This window comes from Lagopus muta, chromosome 8 (assembly GCF_023343835.1).
Source record: "Lagopus muta isolate bLagMut1 chromosome 8, bLagMut1 primary, whole genome shotgun sequence".
NCBI lineage: Eukaryota > Metazoa > Chordata > Aves > Galliformes > Phasianidae > Lagopus > Lagopus muta.
Genome location: NC_064440.1, coordinates 35,635,630 through 35,653,098, shown reverse-complemented (window position 1 = coordinate 35,653,098; position 17,469 = coordinate 35,635,630). Strand labels below are relative to the sequence as shown.

The 17,469-nt window shown below is 46.5% G+C and overlaps 1 protein-coding gene across 9 annotated transcripts in view; it reads left to right on the top strand.

Moving 5' to 3' along the window:
• The window catches only part of HDAC4 (histone deacetylase 4), a 214,088-nt gene that overhangs the window by 59,791 nt on the left and 136,828 nt on the right, over positions 1 to 17,469 (top strand). For 8 of the 9 annotated variants that reach the window (XM_048953284.1, XM_048953285.1, XM_048953287.1 and 5 more), the window contains one exon: positions 15,929 to 16,000. In XM_048953284.1, coding sequence (XP_048809241.1) covers positions 15,929 to 16,000 — 72 coding nt within the window. Of the gene's footprint in view, positions 1 to 9,095; positions 9,117 to 15,928; positions 16,001 to 17,469 lie in introns of those variants that run through there. The other variant, XM_048953288.1, reaches the window with a different exon arrangement.

Genomic DNA, 17,469 nt, shown 5'->3' with positions numbered 1-17,469 from the left:
GTTGTCCAGAGAGGTGGAGACACCCAACTTCAGGCTGGATGGGCTCTGAGCACCTGATGGAGCTGTGGGTGTCCTTGTGCATTGCAGGGAGTTGGGCCTTCACAGGTCCCTTCCGACTCAAACGATTCAATGATTCCATGATTCAAACACCACCTCTATGGGTTTAAGTCTGCGGTGGCTTAGGCTGAGTGTGGGGATGCTACCAGAGAAATGCTGGTGGTGAGCAAGCGGGTGGCCCCAAGCAGCACTGTCAGGGTGTGTTTCTAGCTGGCTCTGGCTCGTTTCCCATTTCCTGATACATTTCTTGGACTCCTCCTTGTCTCACGTTGCAAAGTTCTTCCCAACACTTGGCCCTGCTAAGGCACAGTGCTGTCTCCTCTGCAGTCAGCTATCAATTTCTTTTCTCTCTCTTTACCTTTCTGCAGGATTTTTGTGCCTGACACTGGTCAATAGGTTTTATTGATGGGGACGAGATGAACAGACTGCGTTTCAGTAGTTTAGGAATAATTGCTGAAAACACAGGCGAGTATTTCTCATTTTGTACAAAGGTGCTCTACATGTACCATGCCACGTACAATGCTGGTAATGAGATGTTGCAGAACTTTTGGGGAATGAGAAGAAATTGTGTGGGTGTTAGAAAGGAGCCCCATTGCTTTGCAGGATGGTAAAACTCCAAGTGAAGTGGCGTGTCTGGGTATGGGGATGTGTGGGAAGATGCTTGGGGATGCTGCTTAACCCATCTCTGTTAACATATCCCATCTCTTCCTCATTATGCCGTTTATTTGCAGTAATCAACATGCTAAAGACTAAAGGATATTAAAAAGGCTTTAACAGTCAATTAGTAAGATTACTGGCCAAGAGGATTTCTCCCCTAACGAGAGAAGTCTGTCATGCCATAACTTCTATTTCGTGTTCTTAGTAGGGTTTCTGGATGTGGGTGCTTTAGGACCGAGGAGACCTGGTTTGGGTGATGCTTTAGGACTGAGGAGACCTGGTTTGGGTGATGCTTTAGGTAGCCGAGCCCAAGGGTAAGGATTGTGCATGTAAAAAGGGTGACTGTGCCTGGAAATGGAGCTGGGGATCTGGTTCTGCAGTCCTGTGCAGGTAAAGTCAGTAAGGCTGTGCCCACAAGTCCTGTGCTGGGGGGAAAGGGGGGAGGGTCTCTGTTTTAGTAAAACCAGGCATCTGCAGAACAAAAGAAAAGCAGCATGAGAAGTGTCCGACCAGGTGCCTTGTGTGTGTGGTTTGTGTATTTTTTTATTTGAATTGCAGTTGCTGGTCTTACCACTATTTTCATTCTGAATTTGGAGAGCTGTTTGCATTACCCCGAACACTGACTACTGAAGCATCTTCGTTTTGTGTGGGCAGACGTGGAGATCTGTTTTCCATCTTTCAGAAGATTCCAGCCTGTGAGGTTGCTTTTTTCATTCGCTTCTCCCTTGTTTACCAGGGTATTTGCAAACTGCTACACAAACAGTGCGTGTTTTGCCCTAGGAAACAGCAGCAGTCCAGTCACCATTCCAGAAATTCCTCTCGGTTCATTTTTCTCTGTAACAGAGCTTGCAGAGCTGCTGTATGTTGTAAATGCGAATCTGAAAAGGTCAATCCCCAATGTACTGGAGATGGGGATACGGGATGACAACAGCGCAGTGGCACGGATGAATTTTAAACTGTAGGTTGAGAACAATATGTTCAGAGAAAGCTCTTCATGTACATGCCTTGGGTACTGGGGGTAAAGCAGCATTGACTTCTCCAGCATTACTTCTCCAGCATTACTCAGGGGTTTCTGAACTGAGGGCAAATTGAAAGGCCAGATCCACAGCTGGGGAGGGGGAGGAACTATAGGAGCTGGGACTCTTTGCTTCTGTTTGCTTTGCTGATGGGATCCCACTAGCAAGATCAGCGGCACATTGAAAGGTGCTCCTGTTGGCCTACACTGTGTCAGACATGTGGCTTTGAGCATTGGTGCACAGCTTGCAGCTGGGGCTTGGTTCTTGTTCTTTAACTATTATAAGGTGGGATCATGTTCAGAATAACCACATACACTGCTTTGAGAAACCAAGGAGGTGAGCGCTGTGCTGGCAGCAGATGCCTCAGATGCTGTGCCCAGCAGCAGCTCCTGTCCTCCAGCAAGAACAGGGACAGCCCAGCCTCTCCAGCAGCAGAGCAGCAGCCACATGGGGTACTGATATGCTATACCTATAGACCTTAAATAACAAGCTTTCCTCCATCCCCGAGCAGCCCTGAATCTGTTTTGTGCCTTTCTGAAATGTGAAATCACCCTTGGGCCGTTCTGCTGCCTGTGAGGCTGTGGAACAGCTCCTGGTGGCACTGCCTGCTCCACGTGCTGCCTGCTCCATGGCATCACAGCAGAGGGAACAGCCCAGCAGCTCCAGGAGCAGAGCATTGCGTGGCCGTGCTCACCTTGTTCTGCAGTGCTGTCAGCAGTTCATGTGGGTTTCCCCACGCCCCCATTTGCTGAAGCCTTGATTTTCAGATACTTTCTGATTACTAAGAATGATGAAACTTCTTGGCATGGTTGTTTTGACAAGCAGCCTTATTGCATTGCTTGCAACTCTCAGTCTTTGCTTTATTTAGCTGTGGCTTTGAATTTCCTGCTTGCGGTGGGGCCTGTGTTTGTTAATTCCCCTTAGCTCCAATAGTGGGCCTGCCTTTCCTCTAGCAGCTCTCAGGTTCCGTGCAAGCCACCTGCTGGGCTCTGCTTGGCCAACTTGTGCAGCCCAGAGCCTGGTACTGTCAGTGCCATCAGTCAGCGTTGGGTTCTGCTGAAGTGTGGAGTGAGATTTTAAAGTAAAACATCAGTAATGTGCCGTGATCATAGGGGAAATTCTGTTTTGAAACTTAACGTTCATTTCATTTTTGGAATTAGCTTCTTACTGTTGTCTTTCATTTTTCATTTACCTTTAAGGCAGCATCCTGGAGGGAATGGCAAGGAGGCTGGAAAGGCCTCCTAACAAGTCTTTGCCTGGCACGCAGGCTGTTGGGTCGCTGTATCTGCTCTTCTGGACGTTCAGTGCGTTCTTTTGCGTGATGTTTGGGTTGGTTCCAGTAGGTTTTGCTCTGTTTCTCTCGCAATTTCTCTGCTTCTGAAGGTGTGAGTCCTGGCAGTAGTGTCTTCAGTTGAGAAGGAGGTCAGATACCCACGCTCGCAGCACATATTCCATTTCTGTAACATCTGTAGACCTGTATGGGTCCAGACCTGGCACAGGCTGCCCAGAGAAGCTGTGAGTGCACCCAGTCCCTGGAGGAGGCAGAGCCAGGGTAGATGGGAGCCTGATCTGGTGGGTGGCAACCAGCCTATGGTAGAGGGGTTGGAACTGGATGGTTGGTAGAGTCTTTTCCGACCTAAGCATTCTGTGATCTAATTTTTAACGAAAACATTTTTTTTCTTTTGTAATACACAAGAAACATTTCATCATGCAGCCATCTGGGTCTGCGTTCAAAGAAATCCCCGTGGATTTTGGGCTTCACCTTGACGTTAACAATCTCCTGAGTTTTCTTACTGTGTCGTTACCACGGTCTCTGGACAGACCTTGAGCACTCTCCTCATGCAGGTGCTGGTGGTATTTACACAGATGCAATCTATGGGGTTGTTTGCTGCTCTTGATTTTCAGACCTCTGTGTGATTTCATATTGCAAGTAAAAGCTCGTGGGCTCAAAAGGAAGGACCAAGTAATACTTGTTAATATGCTCTTATGTTTATTTTGTCCTCTTTATCACGTAGCACAGAATATAGGTGCTGTGAATTTCTCTTGGCACATTTTGCTGTTAAAGTTAGCACTCTTTTCCCTTATTTTGAAGCCATTCAGCATCATCGAGCAGGTGAGCCTAATGTCAGGTGTGCTGTTGGGCTGGAAATGGAGCCCGTGCTGGTTGGGTAGGGAATGGAGACTTAGTTTTCATCAAGCTGCACGGCACCGCTGCACATCCTGCAGTCTGTGTCCAATGGTTTTCCCGTGTGGAGGAGCCCATCCTGCAGCTCTCAGTAGTCCCTTTGAATAGGGAATGACACTGAGCTGTATGTTGAGCAGAGCGTGGCTACACTCTGTAGCCTGAGGTGTTGGCTCAGTCGAGTCCATATAGGAAGGAATAATCCTGAGCTTCCACGAAGCCGTTCTAGAGGTCAGTACACGATGCCAGTGTGGGTGGATCCTCCAGTTGCTCATCGCTGTAGTCAGTTGAAGGTGATGTTCCTTACCTTCATGATCCCCTGTGACTGCACACCTCCAGCTGACTACAGTGATGAGCAACTGGAGCATTGCCGTTGTGGTAGGCTGGAGGAGGAAGGATCACCTTTGCAGCCCTGCTACCAAGAGCCTGAGTTCATTCTGAACTTATACAGAGCTTGGTGCTTTGGGTTGACACCACGGTAATGCTGAGTACTGCTTCCACATGTGGAGTCCTCAGGACGGGAGAGATGTGGAGCTGTTAGAGGGCATCCAGAAAAGAACCACAAAAAATACTTCCAGGGTTGGAACACCTCTCCTACAAGGACAGGCTGCCTCTTGTCGCAGCAGGGTCTGTTGTGACAGGACGAGAGGAAATGATTTCAAACTAAAAGAGGAGAGATTTAGATTGGATATAAAGTTTTTCACAGCGCAAGCTATGAGGCGCTGGAGCAGGTTGCACAGAGAAGTGTTGGATGCCCCTCCTTGGAGATATTCGAGTCCAGATTGTATGGGACTCCAAGCAACCTGATCAAGATAGGTGTCCCTGTTCACTGCAGGGGAGTTGGACCAGGTGGCCTTTAAAGGTCCCTTCCAACTGAAACTATTCTATTCTACTTGGCTTGAAAACTGGGCTTGCTCCTGAACAGACCCAGGGTTTGAAGTTTCTGCTTCAAAACTTGCTTTTCTCAGGTTACTCTATTTAGTTCGGTGCAGATGCCCACTGTTTACCCAAACGCTCACCTGTGTCCCAGCATCCTGCTGATGTGAATTTACTGCAACATCCCATCTCAGTGGAGTGAGAGGAGCGGTGTTTCTTGTGAAGAACTTGGAGAGCAGAAAGGGTCATGGCAGCAGAAGAGCCTGAACTTGGCAGTAAGTCAGAGCTGGTGGCATGCAGGATTAAGCTGTTGGTACCATTATGGGCGGAGGTCAGAGCTGCTAAAAATGCAATGTAAAAACATGAAGCAGCATGCTGCTATTTGCATCCTACTGAAACTCTCTATGCTGAGATCTTGTGCCATTTCAGCTGGCTTTGGGGTCTGTTATGAGGCTGGGGGAGCACATGTGCTGGTGATTAATGCAGTAAAAGAAAGCATAAGATACTCTGGGAGGGGCTCTTCCACATACTCCATTGCTGAGACAGTACTAAAATTCATGCAATCTAAAAGGTGCATTAATGGTTCTGATGGGATTTCTGCCTTTCTGGCAATAAATGAAAGGCTTGTCCTTGCTGTCAGCATTACGGTGACAGCATCCATCGAGTGTCCTTTGCAGTCCTCCTCTCATGTGAGTACAGACACGTTGTTACACATCTAATTGGTTTTCTCTATCTCCATCCAGTCCTCTGCACAAAGCACGGGTCTTCCTGGCTCTAAGATGGTCATTTCCACAAAAGCAGCCTCGTTTGAGTATTTTAAAGTGAGAGTTTGCTGTTGAGTGGCTCTGATTGCTGCATCCTTACCTTCTGTTAAAAATCAGCTCTCTTCCTTGGCGTTTTCCTTGGGTTGGTTTGTTTATTTTTAGAGCAGATTTGGAGTATAGCATGAAAAATGGCCAGCGGCTCCTTCACTGCAGTGCTTGTATGTCAGAGCAGGGCTCCGGGCTGGATTCGGGATATCTCTCAGTCACTAACATCCAAAATCCTAATCCTGGAGCGGTACGCAATGGCAGCTGGAAGTGTGTCATTTAGTTCTGTTCTTAGCAATTAAAAACCCAGTGATTAGTGGTTGCTCCTTCCACCTGGGCTGTTACTTTACATGCTCACCGTGCCGCAAGTCTTTGTGCTGTAGCACGTCTGGTAGGTGCTGCTTTGGTCCTCCACAGGAGTGAGCAGAAGGAATTATCTCAACTTTATACACCAGTTTCTTAATTTTTTATGATACCTCTTGGAATTATGAATGGAGCAAGCGAACAAAACTCGTCTCTTGTCTTGTCTTTTAAGAGGAGGGATTGCATTTTAAAATGCTAACATTTTTCCTGCATACATCTTCAACCTGCCTACGGTTCAGGCTGCTGATAAGCATGCTTGGCTCGGCTCTGGTCCTTAAAACGTTTGACAGAAAGGATTGCTTGCTGGTGAGGGCTGTTCCTGAGTTCTGCCAGCTGGATGTGTTGTGAAAACAGCAGAAGCTGGGTCAAACAAATGGTGCTGCTCTCTGTAATGCAGCCCGGGGGCTGTGCAACCTCTCGGGGTCCCTCAAGCTTCTGCAATAGCTGCTCCCCACGCAGGAGATGCGTCCAGTCCAGCTACCCTGGGCTTACTGCTTGTGCCTCTGCACCTTTGGCTGGAAGCTTTCTCAGACCCCTGTGGGAGGCTTTTACCTGGGCTGGGGGATGTCTTCACAGGTGTTTTTGCTCCTGCTTTTTCACCAAGACTTGGTGGAGCACTGAGAGCTTGCAGCTTTGATTGCTGGGCACGCTGACAGCTGCCTGGGACCCTGCAGCTCCATCAAACCCAAGTCCTCTGTTTGCTGACAGATCTGTTTCCATGTCTTTGTACTTATTTTCCTCAGTGAGGAATTCTCCTTTTTTTCCTCTGCTCTTTCCAGTTCTGCCATGCACCCAAGCAGCTGCAGCTTGTGAGGCTGGGGAGCATCTGGTTATCAGCTAGCGAGATCCCATTGCCAGTGTCCAGGGACCATCAGTTTCCTTTGCCTCCTTTCTCCCTGCCCTCTGCTCCATCCAGGAATTTTCCCCAGCTTTGTCTGCTTGTTGAAAGCGCTGGTGTCATGGGTTGCTGAGGAATTATTACTGCTTCCCTTCACTGCTGGAAATGCTCAGAGCCTTTGGACACAGATTGCCATGGAAATAGTATCGCGGACAAGTCCTGTGTGGTGTGGGCTGGAAGAAGGAAAAAACCCGTGCTGCTTTGTGCAAGTAGAATGCCATCCATTCCCTCTTTAAAGAGACAAGCTTTTTTCCCCACTAGCAGCTCATTAGCTTGAAGACTGTGAATGCAATACAACTTGTTAGTTTACTTCTTCAGGTGAGCAAATTTATGCTGGCCAAGGCAGGAATAGAAGAAAGAGTTAAGAGGGTGAGCTGAGCTTTGCAGTACATCTCACTCTTCTTCTGCAGCTTGTTTTGGGAGGCTTCAAAGCTGCAGTTGCAAACAATTCTGCCATGGTTTATGAGTTTTGCCAGCACTCAGTGTTTAATGCAGGTGTCAGAGCAGTCAGTTTGGTGCAGGCTTTCTTTCAGGGCCGGGATGGGAGCGTGTGAATCGGAGCTGGAATCCCATTGGAACCTGTGGAAGACCCAGGCTGTCCTTCAGCTGGGTTTCTTTCTTCCTGCTGGTTTATTCACCTGGAGAGAAGGGAAATTGAAGCCGGTTGTTCAGCCTTCTCTCCCGCCTTTGTAATGTGCTTCCTAGGTTTCCTTCTGCTGAGAATTGGTGATAATTTCATGGGTTTTTTTTTCTTTCTTCTCTCTCTTCACTTTTGTGTCGCCGATCATTTTTTAAAACCTGCTTAAATACTAGTTGTGATAGGGGAGGCATTGTGTCTGTGAGTTCGTAGCTATCAAACGTGAATTGTTGTGCTCTGAATAGTCGGTGATTGTGAGATGGCTGGGAGCCAGCAGCACCTCTCCTGCTGCACGGGTTCTGCTTTTCTGCTGTGCTGGAGCTCGTGGCATCTGTCTCAGCACATGAAGCACCTTCCACTGGCAGTGGGGATCTCCTGTAGGAATATTGGCTTCATCTTCCTGTATCTAGCTAGGATGGAAAGTTTTGTTCCCTTTCGGTAACGAATCTGCATTAAAACTTAAGAAGAAGTCACCATACAGTTAACAGGGAACGCTTTGCAGAACGGCCCGTGAAAGAAACGCTTGGCTGAACTTCTGTTCCATATTTAAGCTCAGTACTTGGACTATGCTAATTTCTTGAGGACAGTCACCTCTTCAGATGGCAGCCCCCTGCAGATGGCGGCAGATTGCACCCTCCTCCCCTCCTGCCAGCAGTGCGTGCTCACTGGCAGGGTAAAAGCAGGAGGGATGGAGCTATCCGTAAGGGCTGATGAATCTCTTGCCTGCATAATCAAAGTGCTTCATGCCAGGGAAAATATCTAGGCATATATTTATAGTAACAAACAGTGTAGTCTCAGCTCCTTCATTGCAAGCAGGGGTACTGCTGTTCCACCCAGTCTGTGCAAGTCAAATCTACTTTTAGATACTTTGAAATGGTAGTCTTTTCTTTTTTCTTCTTCATTCTTCTGGGGTTTAGAAATATCTGAATTGCAGATTTTAGAAATCTGAACGTTAATTGGCACTAAGTTGTTACGTACGGATTGTCTGAAGCCAGTAGGTACCAGCGTTGGTGTATTCAGGAACAGGTATCTTGGGGCAGTTTTCCTGCTGTCTGCAGCTGGCAGTAGCTGCCCTCCCATCAGGTAGGGCTGGGATAACGGGGAGATGCTGTGCCAAGGTACCAGGTTGGCTCTGCACACAGCACCGTGTCTGAGCCATCAGTGTCAGGCCCTAGCGGGATCTGGCAGCCTCCACCTTGAGGACGTGGGCACGGCTACATCCCGGTTTCATTCCCCATGGAAGCCCCGAGCTCCTGTCCTTCTGGAGCTCTAGGACAGCACAGGCAGGTGGGAGCATTGGATGGATGGCTGCAGAAGAGAGCCTATGGGAGATGGTTGGGTAAGATAAACCAAAAATAGAGCTGAATCTGATGCCGTGCTTTCCTGGTATCGCGTGCTGGGCTACAGCTGTGTGTATGAAATGTAATAGCAATCTCTTCTGCCTGTAACTGAAGAGCAGAACCGGCGGGTGTTTGGGCTGACCACGTGCAGAAGGTGCTGAGTGTCGCAGGGAAGCTGAGCCGCTCACATTGGGATCCAGAAGGGTGTTTGTGAAGAAACAAATGCTGTAAGTGGCGCTTAGTGCGACTTAGGGGTCGTGCTTGGTGTCAAACAGGAGCAGGTAAGCTTTCCGTGCTTGGTTTCCCATCTTGCCTGGCTGCCTGTAAGACTGAGTGATCGCTCAGCCTGCCGGTGTGCATGCAATCAGTAGTCGGGGTGTAGGATGCTGCTTTGCTTCTCGTGCGGGTGCATGCTCCAGCTTGTCCAGAATGGGTTGATTCCTGCTCATCAGTTGGTTTGGAAAATGGATACAGAAGAATGGAATGAAAAACGAGATGAAATACGAATATCTGACAGCAAGGGACTGAAGTAAACAGTGGCATTAAGAGGTGGGTCACAGAACTTCTATCATCTGGTGCTTGACAAGTAGTGTGTGGACACATCTGCAGTGGTCTGTAGACACCTCGAGGACCTCAGCGTTGCTTCACATCTTTGCTGTTTGGCTTCTAGGAAAATTTCATGGCAATCAATGCAAGGTTGCTTTTCGTGCTAGCTATTTGAGTGCTGTTTCTACCTTAAGATTAACTGTAGGGAAGTCTGCTGGGTTTCTGCTTGCTGGGTTCTGCATGGGAAAGCAGTGGAAACAAGGCTCCATGCAAGACTTGCTGACAGTGTTTTTGTGCTGTGGCACGTGCTGGCAGTGGAAGGTGGCTAACCTTGAGCATTAGAGCTAATAAAAATAAGAATAAAACAAATCCAACCCTACCTAAACAGGACTGGATTGGCTTTCATTTCTGTGGGTAGCTTCTTCATTATGCTCGCAGGCCATGCATATTTAGAGCCCAACTCTAAAATACTTTAATTGTCTCCTCTGCTCTAATCCCTTGTTCTTCCTGTAGGTATCTGCAGCATTTTATTTTTACCATCCACCCTTAAAGTATGAGTAAACAGTGCTTAAATACTATGTTTATTTTTGTTCAATTCTATATGCTGTTGCGATGCAGTGGGTTTTTATAGTAGTTGCAGTCAATTCCAATTGAAACCATAATTGGTATTTCTACTTGATAGCTGCTGTAAATCTCAAAGAAAGGAAGAGAAGGATGCTCTCATTTTGTTAGGCTGCTTCTCTTTCGGATGCACAGTGCATCTTCCAGCTCTCTGGGCTAATTAAAATGCCATTACAGTACATGTGGTGCTACAATACAGTCTAGGGAGACGTCCAAAAATAGATTCTTGAGTGCAGACAAATTAGAGAGGAAATATGCGCTGAGCATTTTCTCATAGGTTTAAAGAGAAATAATCCATTTGCTGCCTTAATTGCTTTCTTGTAAATGTTGAAGATTTTTTTTTTCTCTGTAAATTCCGAATGAGTAGACAAATAAATAATACATCCATGATAATTACTGTTCTCATTACTAATATTTTAACTTGTTGTTATACACCACAGCTGTTAATATGCAAGTCAGGATGTTTTAGCGGGCTGTGCCTAATGGTCGGGGGCAGACTTTTATTCCGAAGCCACTCTGTGTTTGTCACCTGGTATCCCAAGGCTGTGAGGTTAGCACTTACCTGTTTTTAGCACTGCAGTGATGCCTCTGAGCAGAACCCCACCCCCAGGAGGCATTGCAGATGAATGCTGCTCGCAGGTTGTGTGCAGCGCTGTGGTTGGGAGAGCAAGCGCTGTGCAAAGGGTCAGCTCTGCCGAGTGTGACAGTTGGTGCTGAGGAGGCTGTGTGCAGGCTGTGAAAGTGGAATTCTGATTTGATTATTATTATTATTATTATTTTTTTTTAAGCTTGCTTTAGGGCTGAATTAAAACTCAGTCTCCCAGGCAAGGGTCTGCATTAGTGGCTGGACTGCATTAGGTGAACTGGCAGGCACCGAGTTGGAGCTGTATCCCTCTCAAATGCAACTCTGTGCTCAGCCTGCTCCGTGCTGGGACTGAACACGTGCAAAGAGGAGAAGCGCGGCCAGGAGCGCGGCCTGGGGCTGGCTGTAAGCCCTCTGCAGTTGCAAGGTGGTGTGCAGATGGAGGGGGATCTGCCACCACCCTGCTTGTCTTCTTACAGGTTGTGGATGTGGTGCTGGTCTTATCAAAGTGAGCTCTTATCAAAGAATCATAAAACAGTTGGGTTGGAAGAGGCCTTAGAGCTCACCCAATCTCAGCTCCTGCTGTTGTCCCCACAGACCAGGCTGCCCAGGGCCCCATTCAGCCTGGCCTTGAGCACCTCCAGGGATGGGGCACCCACAGCTCTGGGCAGCAGTGCCAGCGCCTCACTGCCCCCTGAGTGAAGAATTTCTTCCTACCATCTAACATAAACCTGCGGTTTTTGGTTTAAAATGGTGCCCCTTGTCCTATTGCTGTCATGTACAAAGTCGGTCTCCATCTTCAGTAAGGCTGGTCATCTGCCTTCGAGCATTTCTGTGTGTTGCTGTGTTAAGCGTGTGTTGGTCGTACCTTAAAGCAGGATCCTTGTGGGCTTGGGGAGAAGGGGAATGGGTCTCTTCTTCTCCTTTGTGAGACAGGCTCACAACTGCTTTTGCTAGAAAGCAGTAAAGAGAGCAAGGTAGTTATTTGCTCGATGACAAATATAAACTCAGGAGTCATTGATCCAGAAACATCCCTTCTCTCTGTAGAGACCGTAGCAGAAGCTGAATTTTAAATGTGGATGCACGCTCTTGAAAGGATGTGGTTGGGATGTTCTCTTAGATGCCAACTTTTCTCAAGTGTTTTCTCAGAGGTTTCTCCTTGATTGCCTGCAATTCATCTTCTAAAACCAAGGGCAGCTCTTTTGCCGAGCAGGCTGTCACGTCTCTGAGTAATTACCTCCCGTGTCTTGCATATGTGCCTGCTAATGCATCCTGGAATGAACCTGTGTCTTCTGCATCGCTGCCAAGCGGTGGATTCTCAGTTTGCAAAGTGCTTCTTTTTTGTTGTGTTGTTGCTCGGCCGGGCATTGCTCATCCTCTAATTGTGCGTTTAACCATTATTGTTATTTAGGGGGGAGGGATCTTCCCATTTCTGATTGAACCTTGCACCCGTTTGCCAACTTGTCGTTGAATTCTTCTTGCCGTGCTCCCAAGTGTGACCTCTGTGGTGTGATGTCAGGTCTGAGATCTAAATACAACTTTAATGCATTATCATTAAATAGTGAACTACCACACCATGCTGGGTATAATCCATCTAAAAGCAGATGATGACTGAATGGACCTTTTAAGTAGATTTGTGCTTGCTTTAGGGTGATTCATGCAGACCTGACTTTCTTAATAACGTGCCCATTGAAACCTTTCAAAGTTTTTTTTATAAATCTTGGGTAAAATCCCCCAAAATAATAAGTAACATCTTTTAAAAACCACCACTTTACTGGGCTGACACACTGACAACACTGAGTAATTGCCTTCAGCTCCATCCATTGGCGGCACTAATCTCTGTGCTGCCACGTCCTTTCTTTCTGGAAGACAGAAATAACTCCTATTTACTGTAATTGTTTCCCACCTTCCCTCAGAAACTGCCTTTGTGTCTCTTTAGGACTTTCCCTGTTCTCTGGGAGGTCTTTAAAGACAACTGTTGGTTGTTCATCACTTAGCGTGGGGAGTTCAAGTAGAGCAGGCTGATTTGCATCAGGCCTAAAGATCTGAATACATGAAAAGCTATTTAAATAACCTTTTCCAGTTCTGCCCCGCATTTTTTAACTCATCAGAGTTAATTATAGGAAGGCTGCATACAGTTTTCTGGTGGAAGTGAACTGAGTGCTCCAGCCTTCTGTTTCGTTCATCATCTGCCCTTTTTTTAGTGGGAAGAAGGAATAAAGCTGCGCTTCCTTGTCTAATCTGGTTTCACCTTGGATGTTGTTCTAGTTCATTTGGCTTCTTCATCTTTTCTGGAGGCTTTTATCCATGCAGGTTTCTCCCTGTTGTTCTGTGTGTACTGTAGCCATCTTGTCTTTGTTTTGCTCTTTTCAATGAGGTTAAATCCTGCAAGCCCAGCTACTTCAGAAAGTGACCTGGATATATTTTAAAGTAACTCTGTGGAACGCTTCAGGACGGACTGTGATAGAAATGAAATGTTCAAGTCCCCGTCAATGAGTAATAGCTTCATCTCATTAATTAGTGAGTAGAATTACCCCTTTGAAAATGAAGCTGCGCTAAATCTCATCTAACCTGAGCCATCAGTGAGACGTGTGCCTCCTCGCAGACCTGCTGGATGCTGCAGCACATCTCCTTGTCGCCTGGCTTTGGGCTGGACGGTCTGCAGCATCGCTTCTGGCATCTCCTGCGTGCAGCCAGCCTGGGTCTGTGTGCAGGGTGCAGGGCTCCCACATGGCTGGGACAACTCGCTCTGCCTGGGGGTGCTGCCTGTTAGTGGAGTCATCTACAGTCCATTCAAGACTGTGTTTTCTCGGCATCTCATTTTAGTATCTCAGGAAACACTCGTCTAGTAGAGAGCTGAAAGTATTTCGTAGGTAATCTGCTTTGTGCTGTTGTGTGTAGCTGCGAGATTGTGGCTGGTGGAAGTGCCGAGCAGCGATTGCACAGCTTGCCCTCTGTGCGTGTTCTTTGCTGCCCTTCTGCAGCAGTGAGACAAGCTGCTTCCCATCCCTGCCCAGGTTTTCAGCATTGCAGAAGCACCCTGTGATTCCCTCCAGGCAATAGCAAGGACAAAACTGGAGATCTGTGTGTGTGGCACAGATATTTTTAGCATCTTCTGTCTGTTGATTTTTTTTTTAGTTCTGTAATTGCCAAAGCTGTTTCTAGAAATGCAGGGTGAAGCTTCTAGAGGGTTGGAGCTGAATTCTTTGGAAAGGGGGGAGTGGGGGAAAAGCTTTTACTTTTGTGACAGAAACCGATGGTATTCATTTTGGCATTTGCAGACCAAGGCCAGTCTTTATCTTATTGCTTCCTCATACGTATTGGTATAAAACATCATGCATTTCTTGTTATGCAGAAGTCAGTTATGTAGCAGCTGATTTAGGAGAGAGGCTTCGGTAACGGTTGTAAGAAGAAAGCAGCATAGCAGTAACAGCAGATCGGATGCTTCACTAAATGCAGCGCTGTTCTGACTTTCTGAACAAACCCATTCTCTTGAAATGGATCCTTTGCTTCTTGTAGGATCCCTGGGTGGCTGTAGGAAGCTGAGCTGGTAGTGCATTATTTCTTGTGTCAGGGTGGCCAGGTGCATGCTCTGGCTGTGAGCTAGCTCACCCCTCAATGAGTGTGCATGTTCAAACCCTGCTTGGACCTCTTTTATCGTTACCGGTAGAAGAGGTGCTTGGTGCAAATGTTCCCTTCTTACAAGTGGAGCCTTCCTTTGTCAGTGAGTGCAGGGAGTACAGAACCTCTGTCTTGCCTGATTCAATTATTTAGACTGCAGTGCTTTAAAAAACATCCGTGTTTTTCTGTGATTATCATTCATGTTGCAGCAGAGACTGTTGGTTTGGGTTCTTCATTTGATTGAAAATGTAGATACTTCGATTCTTAGAATTAAAAGCAGACACAGCTCCTAAATCCCCACTTGCCAACACACGTGTTGGTGATGCTCTGGTGACACTCAGCACACACAGCAGTGTGGGAGCGAGTCCACAGACCGAAATAAAGACTCAAGTGTCATTTGAGTCTGCTCTGTGCACGTCCCACTGCTTGTGGACACAAAGCTGTCCGCCCCAGCTGTGCTGTTGGTCTCATGGTAACAATCCAAAAGCAAATAGCGTGTGATGGGAACAACCTGTTTTATCTGCAGGACAGTAATTACTTGCTTGGGAAGGAAAGCTCAGCGTGGCTGTAGTTTGGTTCATTTACTTGTTGCCTGGGGCAGCACTGATGCTTGGGCGTTGGCAGTGGAGGCAAAGCCGTGTAAGTGATGGAGAAGACCCAACCACTCTTTCTGTCCAGGAGCCCAAAACGGTGCAAACAGGGAGAAGAAAACAAAGTGTGATTTGTGTTGTTTTCTTTTTTAACATTCCACCAGCAGCGTAACGTTCTATAGCAGTGAACTTGGCTTTGACTGAGAGATGGGGTGGCTTCTTTGATGTCTCCAGACGGGGTTTGGCTTGATGGTATCTGTGCTGCAGCACGGTAACATGGTAGAGGAGATCAAGTGAGACACAACTGCCAAAGGTGTGGGTATTTACAGTGGAACAAACCAATCTGAGATGGAGTATTCATAACCGAAGTACTGGAAACGTACTGTAGTGAAGCATCACTTACTTGAATTTAGCATTTTTATGCTTCAGCTCCTATTGGGGGGGCAGAGTGGAGGGGAGTGGATGACTAGAAAATCTGGTCTGGCAGTCTACAGCAGCAGGGATCATGTTTTTCTGTTTTAGCTCTACTTGAATGCGAGATGTAATCTTTGAAATATTTTAAACAGAGAACTGCTTCAGCACGATGGATTTCTGCATATCATTTACAAAGTATGTTTTTAATGCCTTTCTGAAATCCAAACTTATGCAAAATGGGACTTGTTATGTATGTCTGCGCATTTTAATCTCCGGCAGTGATTTGCCAGTTTTCCTTAGCATCTCCCTGGCATTTTATAACCATTCCTCAACTTCGCTTCACCAGGGATGTGTTTCTGTCTGAACTCTGCTCCGTTCTCCTGAAGAAGGAAGGAATAGCTGGTTAGCAATTGTATGGTGAGGTCTATCAGCCGCCGTGCCTGTTCTTGTGAGCTGGGAGCAGTACCAGTTGGATTTAAAGACCAGGAAAACCTGAGCGTGGTTTGGGAGTCTTTTATTTTCTGCTGTAGAGCAAGCAGTTGTTAGGCAGCTGCTGTGCTGTTAACGTTCTTGTTTCTATTGATTTGTGTTACTTGTGTGTTTCTGATTCTCACTGCTGATTGGTTAGTGATTTATTATTATTATTATTTTTCTGCTTGGAATGTCTAAAATAGCTCAGCTAACCAAAGAGTTGTTGTGATGTTTTTTCTCTTTCCAGATGGGCTTTCTGGCAGAGACCAGCCAGTAGAGCTGTTGAATCCACCTAGAGTGAACCACATGCCCAGCTCTGGTAAGAAGAAACTTTTATTAAACGTTGCTCCTATTCTGGGAATGCAGTAAAATGTTATGCAGATCTGTCTTACAAGTGGATGAGCAGAATGCAAATGCAGTACGCTGGAACAAAGTGTGTCAGAACTTGCACACATCTACTTTCCCAGGCTGAGCAAGTGGGGTTTGGGAGTGGAGGGGGAGAACAGAGCACAGCAGTTGTGGAGGCTTAAATAACTCAGCCCCAACCCTCGGCAGGGAGCTAAGGGGAGGCTGGCCTGACAGAGGGAGCTTCTCATTGTGCTTAGAAAGGAGGGAGCAGCAGTGCAGTGCAGCACCCTATGAGAGTTTTCACAGCTTAAAAGGAGAGCTGCAAACCAAAGTAGGTTTTCTGAGTTTCTATTTGGGGGAAAAACCTCCTTGTTGTTGAAATGAGTAAAAAGTCGGAGCCAAACTCAGGCTGATCAAAGCATATCATGCTGATCTCCTGGCTGTTTGCTTTTCTTCCCTGTCCTAATGATCCTGCTGCACTGTCTCCTGTGTCTTGTCCTTCTGGTATGAAGCAAGCAAAGCAGCCAGTGCTGCTCTTGGAGGTTGGCTGCTTCTTTCAGGGCAGAGGAGAGAAATCTTACGGCTTGCAGTTAGAGCACTTCAAAAAACAAAAGCAACTGTTTGCATCCAAAATACATGAAATGCTATGAAAAGCAATCTCTTGCTTTCTTTTGTACTTCTGCCTTCTCTTTTCCAAAAGTGTTTTGTTTCCAGGCTCATACTGATAAAAATGTTTATACTAGGGATGATTTGATATATGAAGCATCATCTACTTTCCAGGTAGGAGCTCAAATTTTCCCAAACCCCAGCTTTCTCTTCTTGATTGCCTTCCAAAATCCCTTTAGGTCCTTTTATATTAAGGAAGAGATCTTGCAGAAGATGTAAGAGCTTCTGGTAATGCAAGTTGGGAAAATGTAAATGAAGTATATTCAAAACAATTTGAGTAGATCAGGAGGAGGGAAATGGGCTGCGATCTAACCTAGATTTTTGTGGACTTAAATGCATTTCTGGGAAAGGAAACCTTTAAGGAGGGTGAGCTTTTGCGCTGGGGGAAGAGAGGAGACCGTTGTTACCAGCTATGGAGGTTTGGCTTTGCATTCTGAGAAATCTCTTTTCACTGCATGTGCTCCAAAGCTCGTCTGTCAAGTAAGGCAGGTTAAATTTTCCTAACCCTGAGAGAGATTCTCATTTTAACTCTTCCTTGATAACACAGGTCAACTTAAAGATTTTCCTACTAGTTTTGTATCTGTGTGCTAGATGGAATTTTCTGAGACTGCTTAAGTGCACAAGAGGAATCACATTCCTCACTTCTGTCAGTAAATAGATCAATGGGCAGTATTATAAATGTGTGATGACTTTTAGCCTTCTACTCTATTTTGGAATTGATTTCATTGTTGCTTGTAATGTTTCACATTTTCTTTAGAGGTATTTCAGGACAAA